The sequence below is a fragment of the Bos taurus genome, chromosome 4 (assembly GCF_002263795.3).
Source record: "Bos taurus isolate L1 Dominette 01449 registration number 42190680 breed Hereford chromosome 4, ARS-UCD2.0, whole genome shotgun sequence".
Classification (NCBI taxonomy): Eukaryota; Metazoa; Chordata; class Mammalia; order Artiodactyla; family Bovidae; genus Bos; species Bos taurus.
The window spans coordinates 79,279,914-79,305,225 of record NC_037331.1 but is presented as its reverse complement, the minus strand read 5'-3'; the positions used below and the strand labels follow the sequence as shown (position 1 = coordinate 79,305,225).

Genomic DNA, 25,312 nt, shown 5'->3' with positions numbered 1-25,312 from the left:
AAAAGGATCAGTTTGGGACTGTACTTGTGTGATTCTGAATGGGTCCGGTTGGTACCAGTCTGTTTCTTTCCTGTGTGTGTAGTTCTTGAGACCTGGTAGTCCCATGCAACTCCAGAAAGAAAAGGAGGAAGAAAAAAGAGAAGGAAGAAGAAGGAGGGATGGAAGGAAGGAGGAAAGTTCGAGGGAGAGAAAGAGGAAATGTCTATTTCATGTTACTTACAAGAATTTTGCCATTGAGAAATGGGAAATTAACAAAATGTATCTAATTTAAATATTTCTGGTCCAAGTACCTGCCTTGGTGGCTCAGATGGTAAAGAATCCACCTGCAATGCGGGAAACCTGGGTTCGATCCCTGGGTTGGGAAGATCCCTTGGAGAAGAGAACAGTTACCCACTTCACTATTCTGGCCTGGAAAATTCCACAGACAGAGGAGCCTGGCAGGCTGCAGTTCAAGGGGTTGCAAAGAGTCGGATATGACTAACCCACTTTCACTTTCACTTCACAAGTACCTGCAATCCATTACAAATCTCTGCCTGCCACAGCAATATATATTCTTTTTCTATTTGAGCTCTCTGAGTTCAGCTTTTGTTCTGTCTCTCCCATGTGATCTATTTTCCTCATACTCTTCCAGATAATTATGGTAAAAACAAAATTATCACCCAGCAAAAGACATGGCAATATGTGTGCAAGGTTGATCTTGGGAAATCAATAAGACAAAAAAATAAAAATAAAAATAATAAATCCCAAACAGGTCTTTTTATTTAACATAAGGCCAAAGAAGCTATCAGGCGTTGCTGAATACTGTCCACTAACTGTACAAAATATTGACTGCATGCCTCGCAAACACCAAAATATCCGCTGGAATGCCATAGAAATAAATAACTTCTGCTATAAACACATGAAAACATATCAAACTGTTATCTCTTTAAACATATCGTAAATAAAAAAATTACCAGTACTTCTACACAATAAATATTAAGAAATCATTGACATAGTTGAAATGCACTCATATAAATTAACAACTTTAATTACATTAGCCAAACAGACATTGGTTAAAGAACTGCATGTAATATGCCAAAAAAAAAGAATCAAAATAAAACAAACAAACAAACAAACAACACCAACCACAGAACATAAAAGGTTTTAAAACAAAACAGGCTTCAGATTATCTTGGCTTTCATAATTATATTTTTCTTTTAAAGAAAAATATCAACCCATTGTCAATGCACTGTTTCTCAAAGCATTTAAATAGAGGGTAAAGCCCATTGGAAATTAATACAGAAGAAATGATTCACTTTATGCATAAAAAATAAATAATAATATAGCTGAGACATGTGGTTTGCTTCTGCTCTTGAAGATGTGAACAGCTTCTAAGCATTCATTTTCTCTGACCCATACAACAGCTTCTCAGTGATAAAGGGTTTAATTTAAACATACACAGTGTCCACCCCCAAGACTTCTGCCCACATCTACAAGTTCCATTTATTGTGTAGGTTTTCAGGGTGACTAAGTTTTTCTCTATATTGAAAAGAGAAGTTGCCAAAAGGCCCACAGGAAATCATTTTTTCAAGTGAACATGATAATTTGAGTCTAAGCTTAATAGCACTAAGGCATTTGCCTTTTCTGATTTTAGAGTCACCTTGACGTTCAATCTCTCAAGGGTGACAAAAAAATTCACTTGTTCTATCTAAGAGGAGAAGGTAGATACTCTCCTTAAAATCAGAGTGTGGAATCAATCTTAAATAAGTATGGAATTGATTGGTCTTCAGAGACAAGAAAATCCCAACTCAGTGTTCTGGAATTCACCTTACTTTTTGCGGAAAAAAAAAAAGGAAAAGAAAAAGTCAATCAAATCTACAACATATTTAGCATTCTTAAAAATTATTTGGGAACACATGCTTTTCAGATCTTTGAAGAGTGGATGTGGGTAGACTTTTAAGAGCCTAGAGATGAGCCCTTCAGAAAGAGCACAAATCAGATGAAGCTAAACTTGCTTTAGGAAAACAGATAGGGAAGACATAGTCCGGTGGAATTTAAAAGTTTTTCTTTTGACCTCACACTGCTCCATGAACAGCATGGTTGTTTACAAAGTTGCATAACTTCCAAGATTATCAAAGATAGTTGTAATTTATCATTCTATTTCAAGGCCATATACATTTAATAAAATATTTTAAAGTTTGGAGATGTGTAATTTAATAAATGAAAATTTCCCATTAAAGTATTGTCATATGTAATTTCATTTAGCTCTGCTATTAATTACTGTGGCCACTTATCAAACTCCATTGTACCCTCAACACATCCAGGATTTAAAGGCTTCAGTAGATGGCATACATATTTGAGATGAATGGGAGCCACAGAGAAAGATCAGCTGTTTTTTCAACCTCTTTTCGCTTTGTCTATTGCCTGGGCCATCTCTGCTATTACACAGTGAACTAGGACTTGGTTTCCCATACTATTTTCATAGGTTCCTCTATTCATTCCAATGCTAAATAAGGAGTTCAAAAGGCCCTCAAAGTTTTTCAAGAAAATTTCATGACACTCAGCTGCCCAATTTCCTAGTCAATGGTTAAGGGTGAGGAAGTATCAATGTTGCATGTACTCCATCTCATACTTAATTAGAATCCATTCTTATGCACTCGTGTGGGGTTTCCTGCATAGGATGAACCTCTAGACTGTAGCTTGTACAGCCAGGTAACAACATTAAATCGGCTTACATACAGCCTAGTAGGTAGCAGACTGATTTGGTCTATTTCTCAAGAAGAGCTAAACCACCTTGGGAATGATTGCTCACTGATACTTTATTTTCCTACTATTAATTTTTTTTAAAAATCTACAAATTGGCATAGGGCTGAAAGCTTCAATATTTTACAGAACTCTAACAAACATAATTTCCCCCATGAGACCTTTTTTCCCCCCAACTTTCACAAATTTCAACAAGTCAGTATAAGTAAGGCTCTGTATTTTAAAAAGCACATAAATGAATTACATATGACCTAGGCAAGCTAAATATCATAGAATAAATCAGTAACAATTTCGCTTTAAGCATGTACTTTGATATTTATAAAACAAAGTGGGTTTTTTTTCTTTTCGTATCTGAATCAATGCATGCCAATTATACATCAAGAATTTGGGCTGTAAATTAAAATATCAGGGATTTTTACTACTGCCCTCATTCCTGTTTCCCATTCTTTTTCTTACTCCCATGCTCTGAAACACCTTCCCCCAAATTATTTATCGTTTAACTAGTGACAGCAACATTATTGAGTCCAGCTGCGCAGGTAATATTTCTCACAACCAGACCTTAATCATAAAAAAACAAATTAAAAAATGCACCCACTTCTTTTATCCTGGCCTACAGGTTAATTTTTTTTTTTTCTGAAAAAGCTTCTGATTTAAGATTGATTCCAACAGATAATACATATGTTATCCAAATAATCAGCCTAGATTGAACACGAGTTTCCAGTTTTGTTTTCCCTGCAGGGAGTAAGAAACTTGTAGGATGGGGTTGGAGGACAAGAAAGAGGAGTGAATTGGATCCCTTACATTAAAAGAGGGTCTTGCTGAATATTCACTGGAATTCCCAGGCTTTTCCCATCCCAATCTTTGAAATGTGCCCACCTAGTTCAGAGTAAAAGCAAAAACGATAGCCTATCCTTCTTAAAAATACTGTGTTTTGCACACAAACATTCATTGCCTTAAGAACATTAAAAAATGACAGCCTGAAGTGCTTAAAATGTGTATGGACACGATGCGCCACATGTATACATACACACAGACATGCATGTGCCCGAGCACTGTATATACACATACGAGCACGGAGCGTTCCATGAATCTGATTGAACTTGATATCCAACAGTGTACAACTACTGTACATCCAGTATGAAATGTCCTGTTTCATGGATGTAAAAGGAGTCAAAAAAAAAAAAAAACCAACAACCAAACTTTTCAGGTCTCTCAAGCCTGAACACAATCCACCTTACTCAACCTTGAATCCCAACCCCTGACTCATTGATGGTGAATGATACCAACCACAGACAGACTGTTTAAAGGCTCACACAAATGTCTTTGGTGTATGTGTCTATTTTTTAAGGTACAAAATAATAATAATAATTATAATTATAATAATAAAAATAGCTATTTTGTGTGCTGTAGCAGTTCTTTTATAGCTCACATTAAGTGCAGCTCTGAACCCCACCCCACCCCCACCCAAAGAAAATACTTGTTAAATAAGGATTAGACAGGTCGAACACCATTGTAGTGCAAATAGTAAACGATAAAAAAAAAACAACATTTACAAAATATAGAAATGTTTGGATCCAACAGATGGACAAACATATTCCTTTCAAGTATCTCTCCTTGAAGAAAATAAAAATTAATCAGGTTACTTCCAATACAAAAAAGTCTCTCTTTTTGTTCTCTCTCAGGTAAACAGTTTCAAACCTATTAGGTTGCATAGTTCTAAGATCATAAGCACCTTAACGAAATGTAACTTGGTATTCTTTTTTCCTTGATCTTTCATGCTTCCCATTCTTGTTCTCATTTTTTTTTTCATGTTGGTTATTGTTTTGTTGCGGAAGTGGTGCAGAAAAAGAAGGTGTGACCACCTGCACACTAGTGTTCTTTTACCAGAATATGTGTATGTGTGTGTGTGCTGTGGAAATGCCTTTGTGTGTGTTCGATGTGTGTCTCTGCGTGCATGAGGTCTGTGTGTGTGTTCACGTGTACGTGGTGGGGTGTGTGGTCTGTACGTGTGTTCATCTGTGTGTAGTGGGGGGGTGTGTGTGCTGGGTATGTATGTGTCTGCGAGGGGTGTGTGCGTCTTTGTGTGTGTGCATGGGCTGATATACACAGAGAGAGGGTCACACAGACATACCTTACGACCTGGGTTACTGGGTGGGAAAGTGCCTATAAATGGCCCTTTCAAACTCATGGCTTTCTAGATGCTATTTGGGTTGTGCCAGCCCACATTACTGCAGACCAGACAGGTTGACTTCGAGGCTCATACGGAAAGGGAACTGAAAAGGAGAGGACGATATTCCCGTTTGAGCAACTGCTGTCACCCCTTGGATGCTGGAGGAAGAAGCGAAAGGTACCCCACTCTCCCTCTCCCCCGCAATTCCCATCTCCTTCACTGTTTCATCTCTGAGCCCTGGCTAAGGAATTTCTCCACATCTTCCTTCATCTGTTTCAGGTTTTGCTTTCAGTTTTTTTTTTTTCTTTTTTTTTTTTTCCTGGTTGTTTCAGTCAGAAACCTTAAACATGTCTTCGTGTCACCACTGTCTTCTCTGGACCGTCTCGCTCCCATCCCCCCCAGGCTGGGCGCTCTATGAGCAACCACACTCCTCCACGATCATGTTCTGGATGTCCTTCTTGATGATGTTCTGCCCATCGTCATAGTACAACATGGACATGGGTCTCAGCTTGGTGGGCACACAGCACGACTTGAGGTTGGCGAAGGGGCTGTGGCCCCGCATGCGGTAGTGGTTGATGACCGTCGAGTGAAAGGAGAGGGATGAGCCCGATGTGCCTGCTATGTGGCTGGGGCACTCACCCTCACAGTAGTTGGCGTGGTAGCCGGAGGGAGCAATGATCCAGTCATTCCAGCCAATGTCCTTGAAACTAACAAAGAACTGTTTCTTACAGCAGATGTTGACCTTGCCGTCACACTCCAGGCCCCGCCGCCGGCGCCGGTGAGGATGGTCTTCAGACTGGCGGGCCTGCAGCATGAGGAAAGGTCTGTGCGACTGCTCCTTCTCCTCGTCCCCTCCCGCCCCTCCTTCTCCATCCCTCTTCTTCCCTTCCCCCTCCTCTTCTTTCTTCTTCTTCTTGCCCAGGAGCACCAGGCTTGCGCCGGTCTCCTGACACTGCTCACAGGCAATCCGTATGTCCAGGGAGCTCTTGCCCTGGTCCAGCAAGCGCTGGATGCAGCTGGAGACAGGGAAGATGTGCCAGGTGCTCTTCCGAGCATCCACCACCTTCTCCGATATCAACATTTCACTCTTTTCCCCCTTCAAGCCCACTTCCTCAGCCTCCTCCCCTGCATCCAAGCTGCCCTGCAGGTGCTTCTGCTGTTGAAAGAGACGGATGGTGACTTTGCTCCGGGTCCTGTTGGCCTTGGGAACTTTCAGGAAGAGCCAGATTTCTGCACGTTCCACCACGGACAGGTCACTGCCTTCTTTGGAAATCTCAAAGTGCAGCGTCTTCCTGGCTGTGCCTAAAGATGAAACACAGCATAAAAGAGAGCAGGGATATGTTAGTGTCAAGTTCAAGGCCACCTCCTAATTTCTGGCAAGCATGGCAGCCTCTGTTACAAATCATCTCTAACCAGGCTCTGCGAATGAAGGCCTATGTATCTTAAGGACAGTTTGGACATCTCTAAATGGCTGAAGAAAAATAAGATGCTGTGACATGTGAAAATTATATGAAATTTAAGTTGCAGTACCCATGAATTTTTGATCCCAGCTAGGCTCATTTCTTTACAGGTTGTCTGTGGCTGCTTTGCACTAGAACTTGGATTTGAGTAGCCGCGACAGAGTCCATTTGGCCCACAAAGCTTAAGAGACTTACTCTCTGGCCCTTTTCAGAAAAAACTTCATCAACTCTTACTCTAGAAAGAAGAGACTAGATCTGAGTGTGTCTGGGAGCCTGGGTCTGCTGACTAACTGCTTAACCTGAGTCTTACCTTTTATAAAATGGGAATAACATAGTGACATTTGGCCCATTATCTCACAGGTTTGGAAGGACCCAACAGGATAAGATAGATGAAGACATAGTATAAGCTCTAGCAAGCTGTGGAAACACTATTATCCCTGAAACAAATATGCAAACACCCCTGCTATGTAAGACTGCCCGTAGAGTCTGGTGGCTAAGATGATAAAAGAATCCACCTGCAATGCAGGGGACCAATGCAGGGGACCCGGGTTAGGAAGATTCACTGAAGGAGGTCTTGGCAACCCACTTCAGTATTCTTGCTTGGAGAATCCCCATGGACAGAGAAGCCTGGTGGGCTACAGTCCCTGGGGTCACAAATAGTCGAACATGACTGAGCAGCTAAGCACACACAGCACTTCCTGGCATGTACCCGTGGGGCTTGCCTCCTCCATGGCCACAACCTGCTTCACGCCCCACCATTCCTTTCCTGGGTCACTGCAACAGCCATTTCTTTTATGTGCAAGCTGTCAGGCCAGCATGGAGTCAGGCCCCTCTCCCATCATTTCTCCATTAAGCTGATAAAGGAAAGGTGGATTCATTCCCATCACTTGTTTCGTCCAGTCCTGCTCTGAGTTCCTACTGTCCTCAATATAACACAGAAACTGTATGGAACTCTGGGGTCTACCTGAGCTTCTCCCACCTTCCAGCTCAATTCTCTCCCACTACCCCATTTTTGTGGTCCAGCTTCACAGAATGAACATCTCATACCAGCTCTCATCTCCAGGCACTGACAGTTGCTCTTCTTTCTACCTAAAAGACCCCTGCTCCCTAAACACCATCCATAGTGACTGCCCTTAATAAAGCTTTGACTTTTAGATGGGATGACCCATCTTCCCCTAGAAGTGACCCCTCTTCCCTCCACCTCCACCCCCACTCTCCTGCCAGTCCAGCTGAGGACACCCCAGGTCTGAGGTCCTGTCTATCTCATTCACTGTCACAGCCCAGGAATTAGCAGGAAGTAGTCAATTACTTGCTTCTTTATTAACAAATGGAGGCACCCTTAGCACTGAACTAGAAGAGATCCACCTCCTACCCCTGTATCCCTCAGTTTTGCCTCCTTTCCTTTAGAATGCAGTTTGTAGATTTAGTCACTTAGCTGTGTTCAACTCTCGTGATCCCATGGACTATAGCCCACCAGGCTCCTCTGTCCATAGAATTTGCCAGGCAAAAATACTGGAGTGGATTGCTATTTCCTTCTCCAGGGCATCTTCCCAACCCAGGGATCAAACCTATGTCTCCTGCATTGCAGGCAGATTCTTGACTGCTGAGCCACCAGGGAAGCCCTTGAATGCTGCTTAGAGAGTCCAAAAATAGCAACAGCTCTTAATAAGAGAGGAGACCCCTACATTGGCAGAGCAGTTGAACGCAGGGACCACTCAGTTCTTGCCTAATTCTAAAATGAGAAAAAGTCATTCATTTCCTTCTTTTACTACAAGCACCTATATTCCTGCAACAACACTTACTGTAAGAACTGGGTGTCCAGAGTAGAATTCTTTGATTGATTAAAGTGAGGTCCCTCACTTCCCCTGCTACCACTTGGTGGTATCTGAAACAAGTTCTCTTTTTCTCAACTGCCGCCCCTGTGTACCTGGTTCCGACTGTTCGAGTACATGCATCCGGAGGAGCACAAATCTGAGAACCATCTGAAAGTTCCTCTTAGAACTTGCAACTCCCTAGGGGGTCTCCCTGCCTGGATTTCTATAGCTAACGGAAATCCAGCCATACTTATCACTCTCAGCCCTGAGATGTTTACGGGACCATAAATTTTAGGCATGGTTTCAAGTTCTCTGCAGCAGAAAGGCTATTCCGTGTAGGGAGAGCTGTAGATTCTGTTCTTAATTTAACAGTGTGATAGTGCTAGTGGTAAATTCACTGAGGCCGGGGCCCCAGCAGGGCTGCATGTGTATAGGAAGGGTTCTCTGGTATCCCTGTATAAACTTGAAAGGACATTGGCTCTGATGGTGGTGGTGCTGGTGAGCAGCATTCCTTTGCCTCCGACCTCGCATCTCTGGCAGGAGTTGAAATGAATCATGAAGTTAGGTTTATGATTAGATCACCAGAGCGGGGAACAATTAGAGGAGAAAACTGTCATTTTTAAGGAAGCATGAGGACTTTTTTTTTTTTTTTTTTCAAAACGGGAATCCAGTACTCCCCTTTGCTAAAAATTGGTGGGGTTTGGGGGGTGGTGGTTGTTACTGTTTATCTTTTAAGAAAACAAAAGAGAAGAGACCACAAAGCAGAGCTTCATCACTTAACTCTAAAATGATCATCAGCTGTAGATTCTGAGTTGTAGGGTCCTCCAGAGATGAGAGGAAAAGGCAGCTGGAAACTGCTCTAGGCTCCGTGAACAGGCGTGGAGGAGCCTGTGGTCCCCTCCAGTGTGGGCACAGCCACCCTGCCCCGCAGAGAATGTTAACAAGCTCCCTGCTGGTCTCCCTTCTGCCTCCACACAGGCCAACTTCTGAAACCCTGAACCACACAGGGTGCCACTCTAAAGACAGAGATAGAGTAGCTGCTAAGTTAGAGGAGCCAGAGGGCACAAGGTTCTGATTTGCTTTTCTAGGAAAGAGTGTGAAACGGGAGAGTCTGACTGGCCCCAGGCTGGGAGGGCGCTCTGGGTTTCAGGTAACTCATTTCCGCAGGCTCTGCTCTGCTACAATCCTTCCTCAACCAGCGGGGCAGGAGCTGAGGGTGAAGGTAGATGGTCCTGGGTAAACAGAGGGTCCAGCTGGCAGTGCGGACCCACCCACGTTGGACTTTCCTTGAATAAAATCCAGAGAAGTCTACAGATGCTGGGAAGAGGTGGTGAGACGCTAACTGGCTGACTTGTACCACTGACAGCACATGCAAATTGCCTCCACAGGGTCAAGGAGCCGAGGCCCCTTGCTCCCAGGGACAGCCTACAGGGCAGCCCCTCATTTCTCAAGAGGTGGTTTCTGATGCACAATATAGCCCCACCCCTTCTCCACAGGCAGCTGTACTTGGAAGCAAATGATTTAGTGTTCCTGAGAGAGGATTGTACAAAGAGAGTACTCATTAGAGGGGACTCAATCTGTCAGGTGCTGTTATATTAGGATCAGAGAGTCATCATAAAATGACTTTCATCCTGGTCCTGGCTGATAATTAACTGCATGGCATCGCCTGCGTACTGGGAAGAGGCGCAGTGCTGAAATATGCATCAGTTTAATGATCTGAGCAGAAAGACTTGGTTCCCTGTATTTGCCTCCACTGCCTGCGTGCTGGATCTCTCCCCCAGATTTCTGACATTTGGATTTTCCCCTACTAATTGACATGCCTGTCGCCTCCTTCTCCTGGTGTCCATTTCTGGAACTGCTATTTGTATATTGCATGATATTTTATCAGGGAAAAAAAAATAAAACTGAGATTCAATTTCACGAAAATGCCGTTGCCATAATGCTCAGGAGAACAGGGGGAAGAGAGAGATTCAAGGCTTCCTAATGTCTACCTTATATGCAGGTACATTTTCAAAGTTCTATTATATTCTGACTTATTAAGCAGTGCATTTATTTTTTCTTTTACATCTAGCTTTCCTTGCAGAAGTGGTGGGGGCACAGAATGAGAGAGCTAGGTGCTGGATGGAATTCATATTTACCAGGGCTGTAGGTTTCAGAAAGATATTACAACCCTCAAATTTCTTAGGCATGAAAAATATAAGTAGTCACTTGATTACATTTGCTTTATCTGTGTTTTATCTGAGACAGATGGCTATACTGCAATGATGCTTTCAGGATGCTCCAATCCTCAAATCTCCACGCACAGCAATTCGAAAAATGGAAGGAGTTTGCCTAAGGCTGCGGTGTTTAGGATCAATTACTAGTCAGTTTCAGGCTTGACTTAAATATCTCCTGCTATAAAATCTTGGAATGGAAATCTTCCCATAGTGCTTTGTGGTACAGCATTCGTTTATACAGGTGTGTACAGGGTTCCTACACTATTTCCCACCTAACTAGATATAGCTGCTGGCTTTGCTAACCTTTCATTACCTACTCTATGATAATATTCTTTTCATCCTCTGTGCTATTTTTTCCCTCCCGAGGCTTGTGAGCAACGCTTGTATCACAGCCTGCTCTGCCTGAGTAATTCACTAAGAAGTCCCACGCAAACCCATGTGGGTGATAATATTTCATCACTTAAACCTCTCTTGAGTTTGGTGGACACATACCAAGGGGAGAAAAAAAAAAAGTGTCTAAAAACGGATAGGAGAGATGATTACTGCACCTTGTAAGGAACACCTCAGAAATGTTTCTGAGTGGGAGGCATTGAATGGAGGAATGAGTTTGGAAACCTGCAAGTGAAAATACCTGAAAGCACATTTTCCTTTGCTTTGATGCTTTCAGAATTTTTCAAATGTGTTCATAACTCACTGAGGGATATAGGCAGGCATGCCAAGGGTTAAGCAGCCAAGTTCCGGGTTGTTCCCCCTCCCCCACACTAGGATACAAAATGCTGCTCCTACCCTACCCAACCCCACCAGCATTTCAGGATCATGGGTCCATGAGCAATTCCGATGAAATAAATGATACTAACATGCAGTGTTTCATTTTTGATATGTTTTGTTCTCCTCACCAGGGTCCTACTTAAAGTATGCTGCCCTTCTCCATGTGGGTAATAATTAAGTCTCTAATGTTAATGTAAAGAGCCTTGTTGTTTATGGAGGAGTTAAACTCACCACATGGGGGTGGGGGGGCTCGCTGTAAAACACAGCTGTTACTTTCATTTTCCATTCTTCATCAGCGTTTCCCTGTGCCTAGACATGGTACAGTCACTGATGGGAGAATACAGCATGTGTGTTCCCTGAAGCACTAATTTTGCATCTGGACTGTTCCCAAGGATTTCTGCTAAAAGCAGCAAGTGAGGCCTTGAAGGTTATGCCTCCTTTAACCTGCAGGAGAGGGTCTTGCCAAAGCAGAACTTTGGTTATAAATTATCTTGTTTTTTTTAAAGACTTACTATCTTTGCTTAGGATCTGCTATTGAATTGTAAATGCTCGGCCACATTCCTGCATCTTTCATTTAAATGGCAATTTTAAAAAAGGTTAAATATTTAGAGAGGAAGGGATTTTAGATGCCGAAAAGGAGAAAAAATTTCTGAAGGTTTAACCCTCGGACTTTCAGAGACTTCTTCCAAAGTTCCTGAGAACTTTTACACTTTGGGTTTTGGAGCTAGGAACCAGTCGGGTATAAAGCATTCTGAACTACAGCTAAGACATCGTGCCTGAGTACATTTTAGCAGAAGAGGGGCCAAGAGAAACACGTATTTTTTACGCAAAATGCCTGGGAAGGTATGATTCTGGGTTTTCCAAATATGAAAACTGAATTTCTACCCTGATCCTCCCCCACACGCACTCCAATACACCTCCTCCTCTGGCCCAAACCACTAATCCATCTCTTTTCACATCTTTTCTCCACCATTTCTCTCTACACTCTCCGTGCAGAAACAAACGCATCCTCCAAAGCCTTATGTGCTGTTCCCACAAGGCATTAAATAAATAGACTTTCTCCTCCCTGTCTGAAGTCACTTGTCCTTTGTCGCTGGTAAAAACTGCTGATAAAACAGGCCAACTAGGCAACCACATCAGGGGAGACGGAAGAAGTGTTTTGTCAAAGCCCAGGCGGCCGTATTAGGGAGAGATGTGTGAGCAAATCAGGATTGCTGATGATTCACGGTCACACTTCTCCCCGCTCTGCTTTGTTTGCTTCTGAAATTTATCATTCCTCTGTCTTCCATAGAGCTGTGGAATGTCCATATGTATCACTAGAATTCCTATTTCTTTACCTTCTGTCTCATGTAATATGTTACAGGTAGTCATGTTCCTCTCAACCCATAAAATCTTAACTTTTCCTGCAGGATGGAAGGAAGGAGGGTGGGGCGGGGAGGGCGGATTGTTAATCAGCAAGATTAGGGCGATGCAGGCTGGGGCTTCCAGTAGGTGAAATTGTTTCCCTGGAAGATTAACTGGTAAGGAGCAAAAGTCTTTGGAACGCGCCCTCTTGTGGCCGATTATTTTCATTATTCAGAGAAGAGAGTGTATAACCTCCGTGAGGGTGAATTCCCAGCAAGTTCAGAAGATGGGCATGGGGTAGTGGGAGTCATTTCCACCTTGAGATGGCTTTCCTGGGGTGGAGGAAAACAGTCATCCTAGCAAGCCACCTCAGACATCTGTCTGGGAACATTTGTGTATGTACATTTTAACTCAAATCTTCTGTTAACTAGAATGTTCCAAGGAAGGAAATGTATGTGTTGCTTTCAACAACACCTGGCTGTGTGCATATTTTCTATTTCTTGGTGCTTGATTTGTCTTTCTTTCCCTATACTTTCTTCAGTAAGTGCTATCAATTGCTGACCTCATCACCAGAATCAGCATGAGACTCAAATATACCATTATCCTCCTTTGACTGACTAGCTTTTGTCACAAATCATAAAAAGAGAAAATAGAGAGAGAAGTCAAGAAGACCACTAATTTGGCTTCAATGATAATTATGGTGATAGTTGGCTTGACTCTACCCATCTCTTCCTCCTGTTCCTTAAGGTGTTAAACAACAAAGGATTCTGTTGCCAGCCTTGCAAAAAATGCAGTCACCTTGGTAAGCAATCTGGGGTTACAGATATAAAAACAAAATCATTGTTGTTTGTGAGAATACATTTCAGAGAAGCTGAGGGCAATGCTGTACTGCTTAGTCAACAGCAACTCATATCAGCTTTACCAAGGTGGGTGCTTTCCACCTGAATACAAGGGGCAGACTCAGTTCAAAAAGTTCCTGGCACCTGACTTTTGTGAGTCCATGTCTTGGCCTTATTCAACCGTCATAATGAGTAGAGGGAACAATAAACATGATTCCTCAAGTGAGGAATCATGAGGCTGAAGAATGCGTGTATGGGTGAGCATTTGTGACATGCATGCAGGTGACACTGAGTTCTATGCTGTACAGAATGGTATCTAAAGAAAACAAAACTGAATGTCCTTTGCTATTCTTAAAAATCTTGATGTTTGATGTCATTTGAGAATTACTAAGGTTGAATTATTCCAAAAGCAACAAGACATTTTTATATATTCACGACAATTGTTCTGATGATAAATCTCTCTTCTGGGTTAGCAAAGGAGCAGCAAAATACTCATAGAGTACTTACTCTACTTGGAGAGTAGATTGTCCATATAGCAATCATTTTTGTGAAATCATACTAAATCGCCTTAAAGTTGATGCGTGAGACTTCTCAAATAAGAAAAATGAGCAAGGGTCAAAAACCTTTTCTAAGAAGCCAGCAACTTGCCCCAAGTCAAGCTGTAAACTCAACCCGGAGGAGTTTTCCATCATAGACCTTAAACTGTAGTCAACACGTAAGTTAAATGAATCCACCTTTTCAAAAAGTAGCTCAATTTCTTTCAAACCAAACAGGTACCAGAAAAGGTTTTTTGAAAAATGACAAGATTTCAAATAATTGACAAAAAGATTGGCACTGAGATGAAGGCCATAAGTAAGAAAGAAGGCAAAAACTCAAATTCTTTCCCTGCAAAATCTCTTAATGCCAAAGGAGTGATTTGCTTTACAAGTTGGAGAAGTCAGGAAGCGGGTGCACTGCGAGCATCAGGTGTACAGTTAAAAGTGGCCAAAGGCATAGGCCTGCTTAGTCATATGATGTGGGTAAAGCCAATTGAGGAAGAGCTGCAATTAAGGCCATTCTGTGTGGCAATTAGTATATAAAAACATATACAGGGTCCCTATTGTGGCAGAAGGAGCAGCGCCTAGACCACTGGAATCCATTTCCCCGCTCAGGACCTCAGAAAATGTTAAGAAAAATTGGGTAGCAGCTCAGAAAGACTCCAACCTGCCTCTTTCCCTCAGTAAGCTTCACAAGATAAAGTCAAAAGTCCTTTGGGACTGCATCGAAAAAGAGCTTTAAGGGAAGAAAGTCAGACCTTTTTGAAAGGAAAGACGCTTCTGGTGAGAGCTAAATGGCCTGCGGGACACCAGAGCTTTTCCTAGGAGGGGGAGCCGGCAAGTCAGCGGGCTATCTGCTCCACTCCCACCCCCCACCCCAGAATGTCTGGGTGACATCCCCCAGAAGGATGCCCTGGTCTCACGTGGTTTTCTTGAAAATATAACATCTGAGTCAACAGGTTTTCAGGATTGGAAATTCTGAGTGTTGCCTTAATTGTTTATACTGCTGCGGCAAACTTTTAAACAGCAATGCTGGGAGTCCCGGCACATACTTTACTGGCCATATGCTCTACCAAACAAAACAATGGCATTCCTTTCAAATGGATTTGGCAAGAGATGCAATTCTTTAGCCTGGCATTACCATGAAAGTAACATGAAATTAACACATCTGTGTGTGCCCAGGCACAGCACACAGGGGCTTGTAGACAAGCAAAAGGATCTGGGTCACATAACTGTAAAAATAACCTGACCCCTGGTCTCCAGCAGGCCCTTTTGACAGGTATTGTTTTCTTCAGCAACAGGTTAGCGTGGTCCTGAGCCAACGATTAGAATCTATTTATTAAAGTTCTTCCTCTTAAGGATTGAGTGGGAGTTCAGTGTAGTATCTGAGAGCACTTTGTCAAGGTTGCATTCCTTGGCAGAGAGCTCTTAGTAACTTTACAGAGAACAAAACTCTTTTTTTTTTTTTAGTTCAGAGAGCAAAAGTCAGTGTTCCAAAAGTGACTGATGGTTCAATGTCATCTGTTCCCTAGCCCACCCCATCCCCCAAAGTCGTTCTTCACTGCCTAGATTGTGATGCTTGTGTCTTTAAAGACAGAGTTTCTAAAGGTAAAAATGACTGTCACTAATATGCCCTGCTTCTCGATGTGGCCCCTGATTGGACTTTTAAAGAAAAGGGGATGTTTTTAAGACAATGACTTCATCTGGGCCATGCCATCCCGGTCCTGCGCTTGCCGCCATCCCCCCACCCACCCCACCCACCCACAGTAAAAACTTCAGATGGGGTCCGGAAGCCTCCGGGCTTCCCTCCAGCACCAGAAAATGCCCCGACTTTCCTCCGGCTCCTCTGATCTAGTTCCCCGGGCAGGCAGGGCGAGGGAGCCTCTCTCAGACTGCCTTCCTGCTCCACATTGGGCCGAGAGCTTCCTCCGGGACGACCGGCTGAGTTGAGCAAGTGTAAGCTAGCCATCTCCTGCCCAGGACCCCAGCGCCCCAGCTCTGGGAGGTCTCTACCCCGCTCCCCACCCCCCTACCCCCACCGCGGTCCATCCGCTACCGTCCCCTAATAACTCATGACCTTCCCAGGCAGGGTGCAGCTGGAGGGCAAGAAGTTCCGTCGCCGCCGAGGGCTGTCAGAGCAGTGTGCCCCCCACCCCCATCCCCGGGCAGGCACCCACCTGATTCCGCGAACGTGATGATCTCCGAGGTCTGCTCCATAAGTTCATTCATTTCTGCCCTCCGTCCGATGTCGTCCTCTATCTCCACGTACCCGTTCTCCCCCACTTTTCCCACATGAAGCTTTCTGATCGCGTTCAGAAGCGCCGCCTTGGGTACCGGCTGGGTGACATCGGGTCTCTTCTTCAAGTGCAGCATGTTTAAAATGTGCTTCTTAACGGCCTCCACCATCTCCGGCTGAGAGTTGGGTACATCCTTTGGGAGGGTGGCCAACGCACAGGACGGGCAGTCTGGGGCCGCGCTGTGCCCCTCGGATCCCGGGGTGGGGGAACTCCTCACTATAATCCAGCAACTCGCCAACAAAAATCCTCTCAGCCAGAGCAAGGGCATCCTGGCAGCAAAAGTTGTTGTGTTGCCCTTTTAAAAGGCTCTGCTTTTCCTCCCCCCTCACGCACAGGGTTTGGTTTTTTTTTTTTTTTTCCTTTTTGTTTTTTTTTTTTTTTTCCTTCTTTCTTTCTTTCTTTTTTTTTTTTCCTTTCTCCTCTTCAGTCAATTCTCTGGAACAAGAACAAAAAGTTTTCTGTGAAGTTTTGTTTGCAGGTTCCCTCTCTGAATGCAGTCAGTGCTGTAGGTTTGTGGCTGTCAGGGAGGAGAGTTCTGACTGTCTCCGAGTAAGAGAGAGGGAGGGAGGGAGGGAAGAAGGAAGGGAGGGAGAGACAGGGTGGGGGGGGGAGACAGAGACAGAGAGAGGACGGGAGGGAAAGAGAGACAGGGAGACAGAAGAGAGAGGGAGAGAAGGGGGAGAGGGAGGGAGGGAGGGAGAGAGGGAGAGAGAAAGAGAGAGAGGGGGAGAGAGAGAGGGAGACGGAGAGACGGAGCGATTGGCCCTAAGTGAGTGAGTGAATGGGAGAGGGAGGGAGTTTGTCTGTGAGTAAAGGCTGTGATTAGGAAGGGGAGGGACAGCTCTTTCTGACAGGCTGCCTGCCTTCTGCTCCCTTACACACACACCTCTCTTCAAATATCACCATTCTCTGGAGTTCTACTTTCCCTTCTGAAGGAAATTCTCCTGACTCGGTTCTACTACTTCTTCTTCATTTCCCCCCGACCCTGTTTCTTTCTCTGCCCAGTCCCCTTGCTTCACCTTCTTCCTCTTTTAGAGGGACAAGCAAAGCCCCAAGCAACGCCCTGTCTCCATCAACAGGGAGGACCAGACTGAAACAGCCTGCCCCAGTGCCCCTCCACCCTGCCTGGCCACTGCCTGGAAGGTGGGGCTCAGGGTGCCCAGAGGTGGGCAGGCAGGTGGTGAAGGTCAAGAAGAGGGGCCACTGTGGCACTGGGGCCAGCTGACTGTTCCGGCTGAAGGGAATCCTGCAGACTGTCCTTTCCCCCATTCATTCATATCTCAATGTTCAGGGCCATCAACACTGGCAGGCGATCAGAGGGGAGTGCAAACAGAACTTTTGTTTGGGGTCATATAATACACTCTACTTTTTCCAACTGCAAAAGGCAGCGGGGCATTGAAAGATCCACAGGCAGGCAGCGGGTTACACGCTTGTGTCATGTGAAGTGAGGCTCTGTGCCCTGTCTTTAGTGGCCACCCCTCCTGCCCAGCACACACACTCACAGATGACAGCTCACCACCACTAGCTCTGACTTCACAGGTAAAATGCAGAATTCCGCTGGCTTTTCCCACATTATTTTATACAAACAGTGAGCTCCTATGACTTGAATAACTGGTCCTAGCGGGGGGAAGAATCTCTAAAATATACTGGTAAATAATTTTCTCTGTCATGGGGTAGTTTGTTCAGCCTGCCCCTTACCCGCATCCTGGACCAGTCAACAGACTGGCTTCTTTTTCTCTCAAAGGAACAGCACAGATGAAATCATCATGGATTTCAGTGTTCACAGAAAAAGAAAAATGTGAATTTTTAAACAATGCCTCTCTGAGTTTTTTTTTTATTCTCCTCCCCCCGCCCCCCTCCTTTTTTTCATTTTTCTGTCTTATTGCTTTTATCTTGCAGAAGTATCTTTAAGAGGTCCATCTGTTAAAGCTTTCCTTCCCTCTCAGTTTCTTTCCCACACATAAGCAAGCCCTCTCAGTTTCTGTAGATACAGTCAGCTTATATCTGACACCTAGTGTGTTCAGAGCATTATAGTCAAGCAATGCACTTTGGTTGGGAAAAGTTAATAAATAACATTACTAGAAGCATAAGAACTGAGAGCGAGGGGAAGAGGGTGAGACCAGTGTGATACTAAGTTAAAATTACAGTTTGCACAGGTAACAAAGCTTTTCTGAATTGGATACCCCATCCCCCTTTTCTAAAGCATCTGCCTGTGAGACTTTCTCTGTGACCAGCCACCTTTAGAATTTTTACCTCTAGGAACATCAGTTACCCTGGTATTACTGTTCAGATTTTGTCAACATTCCTTGAAGAGTCTAATTTTCTTCTAGTGGGGGATGGTGAAAGAGAATGGGGAAAGGGTGGCATTTGTGTTAATAATTGCTTAATAAAATATCTTTGAAACTGAAGGTTTATAACATAATCTACCTATTTGGCGTCCCATATGCAGTACCCAAAGCATTTTGCAGTCCAATTAAGTTTTACAAGAGAGGTTGAAATAGAACTCAAAGTTTAATGACTCCAAACAACTTGAGAGTCCCAATACCTGCATTTAGATAAATGTAACTCATCATCAGGACCCTCTCTGTATGTGAGTTTGTGTGTATTCCCTGAATTTACTATTTGTGAATGTAACTTAAAAATTAGCTTTCTCTTTGACACAAGTCCTTGCCTAGAGATGCTGAATTGGGTTGTAGAAACACATAATCTATCTGCATGCTCTACTGTTAAAAACACTATTCACTTGCTTAAACACATAAAAAGGTACAGATCACAATCTGCATGGATGTGCCAAGAAGTTGTAAAAGTCCTGCTCACCATCCTGCCTAGGAATGTGGAAAGAGCTCAGAAGTTAAGTTAAAAAGCATTACCTTTCCGGTCCTCTCTTTCACCAGCAGACTCTTGTCTCATGTGGTAAGAGCTGTCCGGGTTCCTCTTCATGGTATTGGCACTGAGGAGTTTTATACTGTACTACTTATTTGTACAGTCACACATGGGTACCAGTCAAGCAGAGGAGGGCTGGGGCTTTGTTTGGGATTGGTTAGAATCAGCATGACATCAGCAGATGACTGGTTTTTCCAGTGTGAGACATATTTCATAACTCATTATCTAATGGAAAGCCTTTCTTGGCTTCAGTAACACTACTGGGCGATCAGTGAGCCAGTGAAATGTCTGACTGACTGGACTCCCCTTTGGAACAATCCTGGAATCCAAAAACTCTGTCTCACTGAGGGTCCAACTTTCAACTTTTCTTTGACCAATCGAGCACACACTTCTTCTTATATTCAGGCTCAGTTTTATATCTTCACATAAGCATCTGTTACTTCATGAAGTTGCCTCTATTTACAAAGTATTTTATTGTTTCTTACAGGGAAGAAAGTTCACAGTGCTCTTCCTAGAGATTCTGATTTTACTTTTTTAAATAAGATATTCCAGGGAGGAAAAAAATAAGAAAATAGGTGTACCTGTATGGGATGATCGCCTCTCCCCTGATTTACAGCATTATTTAACATCTTGAAAAACTTAATTTTTTAAAATAAGATGTTTTATTGAGAAAAAGCCAAGGGAAATATGTATCCCTATGGGATGATGTTCTTCCCTCTCTTGACTTACACTATTATTTTACATCTTGAAATTGAATACCTGCTTTATAAATCATTTATCACTGAGAACTTTGGAGATAGTCACTCTCTGCTAGTGAACTTTATAAGTATGCTTCCCAAGCCTTTAGAATCCCAATCTAACTAGAAGAAAAAGAAAAGAAAAAAAATCTCCTACATGATTCTTCTTTATCAGAACTTCAAGTCCTATGATTTCTAAATTGTTACAAATACAACGTGAGATTAATGAAAAAAAGTGAACATTTCTTGAAACTGGAGTTAAGTTGGTCAGGGTGTTTTGGGGGAGGGAGGAGGCAGAGTTAGCTAGTCAGGGATAACATAGGAGGAAGGAATTCTCAGACAAGAATGCTGGGGAAGGGTTGTTAGAAGAAGCATAGCTAAAGCCTAAGTCGGGTATTCATGACAAGTTGAATAAAACGTGCAAAATTGGGAGCTAATGAAAGCCATATGACCAGATATGTTGTTTTGTATGCAGGATTTAACATGCATAAAATAAACTTTTCACTGTGCCCACAAGCAAAATATAGAGACTCTGGTCTCCTGATGTGCAGTTTAAGCAGGTTCCTTTAGGACACCAGAAGTTTGTCTCAAGGGGTCTGTCTTGGCTAAACACAGAGCACGTGTAGGTGCTGAACTGTATATTGGGGTGGGGCAGAGTAGTCTGAGAATTGCATATTCAGAAATGAAGTAGGAAATAAAATGTTAGGTTGTACAGAAACAGAAGGAATCTGAGAAGGAAAGATAGAAACAGGATCAGTGTTGGTTAACTCCAAAGCTGCCCATCAGGTTTGAACTGGATGGATCCAACCTCTCTATAAGAAAGGAACTTCCCGATCCTTTTTGGATGAGACCTGGGGGGTGGTGGTGGGGCATCTAAATTCACCCCTCCTCCCCACATGAACCCTGGTGTCCTGGAAATAGCACCATGTTTATGAGTTTCGGGGCACAAATCAACCTGGATGAGACCCCAGTTTTAATGCTTACCAACCAGATAACCTCAGCCCTCAGTGTACTCATCTATAAAGTGGGATCCACCTACTCCACTGCAGGATCAAGCACGTGCTCAGAAAATATTGGGTGATAAAGATTTCCTGGTGCCTCTCTCTGAACATATGTGTCACAAGAATATGCAGCACCCCGACCACAGAAGCCACCCTCTCTCTCGGGTGATTCAGATCGCGTTGGCCACGGATGCCACCAAGGTGCCCACCTGCCTAGGTCAGCCCACCAGCTGTGATATCATTCTCCACCTGAATCCCCAACCTCAGAGCTGAGCCACGCGGGAAATGCCTCCTCACTCAGTGGAAATGAGGTGGAGGTGGTAGAGGAAGCAGGCAGGTTAAAATAACTTCTGTCGACTCTTGTGGATGGGGGAATGATCTTTTCCCTGCCGGACTCCAGGGCTCCGGGGAGTGGAGGAGCTGGTCCGCTCAGCTCCTGATCAGCATCTCCAGTTCCTTCCTCGACTTGGTTTCTCTTTCACTTCCTGCCCCCTCCCCCCGCGCCCCAGTTCCCCCACCCCGGCCCTGCGGTCCCGCTGCTCGGCCTGCTACTGTACCTTGAGCAACACCTGCTGGCAGCTCCCGGGGATCACGCCGGATCGCGGCCGCTGCTCGAGCTCGGCTCGCGGGGCTGGAGTCTGGGCCAAGCCTTGCGCAGCGGCCGCCTCTATTTTTACCCGGAGCACCAGCAAGGGCAACTTCTTTTAAGAGCAGCTCTTGATTTTTCCCCCCTTTTGGCAGCTAGAGAATTCAGAGAGGGAGGGGGGAGGGAAATCACTGATCAGTAAGTGCAGCTGGGAATCTCTGAACCCAGTTATCAGTGCCAAGACTGAAAGCCACGGCCAATGTCAGGGACCAGGAAGGGGACTTGCGGGCTGGCTCCCAGGCGGACAGAGACGCGCGGGGAGCGCTCCCGCCCCGCCAGCTCTGTCCCCTTTCGGATCGCAGAGCCCGGTCCTCCCCGCCACTGCGCTAGCACGGTGGCCGGCTGCCACCGCGCTTTTCACCTAGTGCAGGAGGCCTGATTTACTGACTCCTTCACAAAGCTCCTCGTCTCTTCGCTGGAGCCTTTTGCAGGGCTCTGTTCTCGCCTGGAGGAGCGGCCCCTGGAGAACCCGGTGGAGCAGCTTGCTTCGAGGAGCCGGGAGGGAAACTGTGGTACCTTATTTTACTGTAATTGCAAAAGGCGCGATGTGCCAGAGATCTATATTTAGAAGTTGTATGTTTCTACTTTTATGTAAATGGAGCAATTAGGGCCTGTCTTGCTGCTGCTAAACTCCAGGGCTTGTGCCTTGCTGGGAAAGCTGGTGTTTTCAATCACAATTAGTGAGCTGGTCAAAAAACCAAGTTCGTTTAAGGATAAGAGCTCAACGGTGCGAGCGAGGGAGAGACCAGAGTCCCTGTGCCATCCTGGGACCGCGGTGACACACACCTTGGGGCACGGCTAACCTATAGTGGAGTTTACCCGTGGCAGCAGCTGTCCCCGTGCAAAATTGGCATAGATCAAGGAGCGAGAATGTTCATTTTCCTTCTCAAGCAAACCGTCTGTCCTTCGGCTTCCATCCATGCTATTAATTGGTCTCTTTGCTCACTACTCCTGGAACAAGGAGACAGGCCTAGAAAAGGGGACTGTTTTTTTTTTTTCATGGCTCTGTTGTTTTAGCTGCTGCTCACGCTTTGGCTCTCCTGTTATTCTGTTAAAAAAAAAAAAAAAATACCCACTAGGAGGCGTGAACGCCCCAAGCAGGTGACTGGGACCTTGTCATCTGATTCAGTCGAAATGGCACGAGGCTGGGGGTTCACAGCACTAACTAGGCTGCTGACGATTCAGGGTGTTTTAGTTCCTTCCTATGAAAAATCTGTTCCCCCAAAAGCATGATTTCTGGTTCATCCCCCCGTCTGGGAAACCGAACAGAAAACGTGACTAGAGGGAGAAATCAATAAGATTCGAGGTGTTCTCAGCAGCTTGACGTGTTATTCTGGGCTCCAGGCAGGAAAACCTTGCCTCCGTGGGGAGTGGTGACTCCCTCGAGAGGCAGAGCCTCTCCGGATCCAGAAAACGTGGGCGGGATCCAGAGTGGTATTTGCTGCCGGGAGATTTCCGGAGTCTCATCGAATGGTTTGGGTTGAATAGGGAACTGGCAATCCCTGCCTGTTTCCTGGACAGCCAGAGCTTGCCCATCTCCTGGGCGCTGGGTTAGGAAGAGAGATTTGGGACAAGGAAGAATGAGCATTTCACATTCTAAACTGAACTAGGAAGCTGTTTGCTTGTCAAATCAATGAATAAATACAACTCAATAGAGAGGAAGAGTGAAACATGAAAATTCCTCCAAGGGATGGATTAGGAGTTGGGGATAAATAGATGCAAACTCTTGTTCTACAGAATGAATAAACAACAACTTCCTACCATATAGGGAACTATATTCAATATCCTGTGATAAACCATAATGGAAAAGAATATGAAAAAGAAGGCATATGTGTGTATAAATGATTCATTGTGCTGTACAGTAGAAATTAACACATTGCCCATCAACTATACTTCAATCAAATAAATTTATAATAAAAAGTCCTCCAAAATTCACTAGAATACAACAGGATCAGAAATAGTTAAACTAAAACTCTTATTCCTAAGCATCCTGTTTCTTTCGAACCACCAGAATATCCCACAAGGCCTTGTGCTATGTGCAACTACTCTATTTTAAGAGTAGTTGGAAGTGCCTTACCTGGACCAAGGGAACCCAGATGCTGGAATTAACATGATTAAGGAAAAAAACAGAAAGAAAAACCTCAGTAAATAAACTGTTATCACTCCATCTACAGCAGTGGCTCTCAACTGTGATGATTTTGATCCCCAGGAGACATATGGCCATGTCTGAAGACATTTTTGCTTGGTGTAACTGGGAAGGAAGGTGCTACTGGCCTCTAGTGGGTAGAAGCCAGGGATGCCACTAAACATTCTAATGATGCACCTAACAGCCGTCTCAGCAGAGAAATCATCCAACCCCAAATGGTAACTCCTCTGCAGTGGAGAAACCCTGACTTTGAGTTATTGTTCCAAAGTTTCACCTAATTTCCTTCCCATACATGCTCCAAAGGGCCTCGGCATCTATGCAAGAAAGGAATCATTCAAGTAATTCTGCCTCCTTGTCTGTCTTGGGCTTCCTGATTACCGGAAACCTGCACAGCAGAGCAGATATTGACACAGCAAGGGTACTTCTCAAGCATCCCCACCAATTTTCCAGGGAGGCCTCCAAGTATTTGCTTCTGGCTTTGTGTTCTAACCAAAAGCAGAATCTTGGTGACCGGCAGCAAAGCGAGATGAATTGGCCCCCACCCAAGCTGTTAGGAGGCAACAGGTAATGGAAAACAAAAAGTGAATGAGGAATGAGTTATTCATTTGAGCAAGTCAGTATCTGAGAAATCCACTCACTAGAAAATTCCCTGAAGTGAAATTTGCAAAAGTGAGATTACCATGCCTTGCTCCCAGAGCAAGCAAATATGATGTGGCTGATTTTGTTTGTTTAATACCTTGGGGGAATGACACACAGTCAATATCCACAGAGAGAAAACAGTGCTTTGCTAAATCCTAATGCATGTTCCAAGCAACGTTATATTCGCCAAACTTCCTTTGTAAAGGAAGTGGGATGAATGTTCAAGGAAGGCCATGCCCCTTCAGGTGCTGCTGTCCTGTGAGGACTGGGGGAAATATTGTGAAGGAGCCCATATCACAGAAAATAATCAGCATCATCAACAAAGGCTAGTGAAACCCACAAAAGGGAATTTGGCTGGATCCATCTAGCTGACATGTGAAATGCTGATCTCTGCACAATAAGGCCAGCTCTCCAGGCTTATCACTTAGTTCCTAAGTGACCTGGGTTATCCAGAGAGGAGAGGGTCAGTCAGAGAATGTTCTGAGATGAACATAGCAAGAGGGGAACGTCTTATACACTCAGACGCCATCTCATCAACGCCAACACCTGAATCTAGTCTATGCAATAGATGGTTATTTTAGAACCAAAGACTTCCATCCACTTCCAAATGATTCAGAAAAGCCTGGATTTCTTCCCAAGAAGTAATCATTTAGTCCTGGTGAAAAACTCAATCTAGAGAGAGAAATACACAGTTATAACCTCTAGAGAAAAAATTGATATTGAAAAAGAAATAAAAGCAACACTAACACTAAAAGGCCTTACTAACCAACATAATATTTCAAAAGTGTTTATCAAAAGTCAGTTCTAATCCAATCAGGGAACATCTGGTTGCTCTTCCTATTGCCCCAGAAGATGATGAACAATGCTTGCAAAGGAATGAATAACAAATAGTCGTAATTGTGGTTCTCACCTGGATCCCCTTGGGTTGAAAGTTCCATGTTGCTGCCTGAAGGACTCAGAAGCTTAGCCTACAGATGCCATTAGACTCATAAAAGAAGGAATCTTGATCCTAATCCAATGTTGCCCATCCACAACCTGCTCCCAAGTTGTAGCTTTGGAGGAAAGACACAGAAA

At 44.2% G+C, this 25,312-nt stretch overlaps 1 protein-coding gene and 1 non-coding gene across 4 annotated transcripts; one reads left to right on the top strand and one right to left on the bottom strand.

Annotated features, from left to right (window-relative positions):
* Window positions 1–737: 737 nt before the first annotated feature.
* On the bottom strand, window positions 738–25,312 carry INHBA (inhibin subunit beta A). 3 transcript variants are annotated; one of them, XM_024990466.2, is made up of 4 exons: window positions 25,149–25,312; window positions 21,365–21,548; window positions 16,067–16,621; window positions 738–6,214 (listed from the first exon to the last, which is right to left on the bottom strand). In XM_024990466.2, exons 3-4 carry the CDS (start codon window positions 16,452–16,454, stop codon window positions 5,325–5,327), a joined length of 1,278 nt encoding a protein of 425 aa, XP_024846234.1. In that variant the 5' UTR covers window positions 16,455–16,621; window positions 21,365–21,548; window positions 25,149–25,312; the 3' UTR covers window positions 738–5,324.
* On the top strand, window positions 15,273–15,322 carry MIR11996 (microRNA mir-11996). The gene has a single exon (NR_162318.1). It is a non-coding gene; the product is annotated as a microRNA mir-11996 (primary transcript).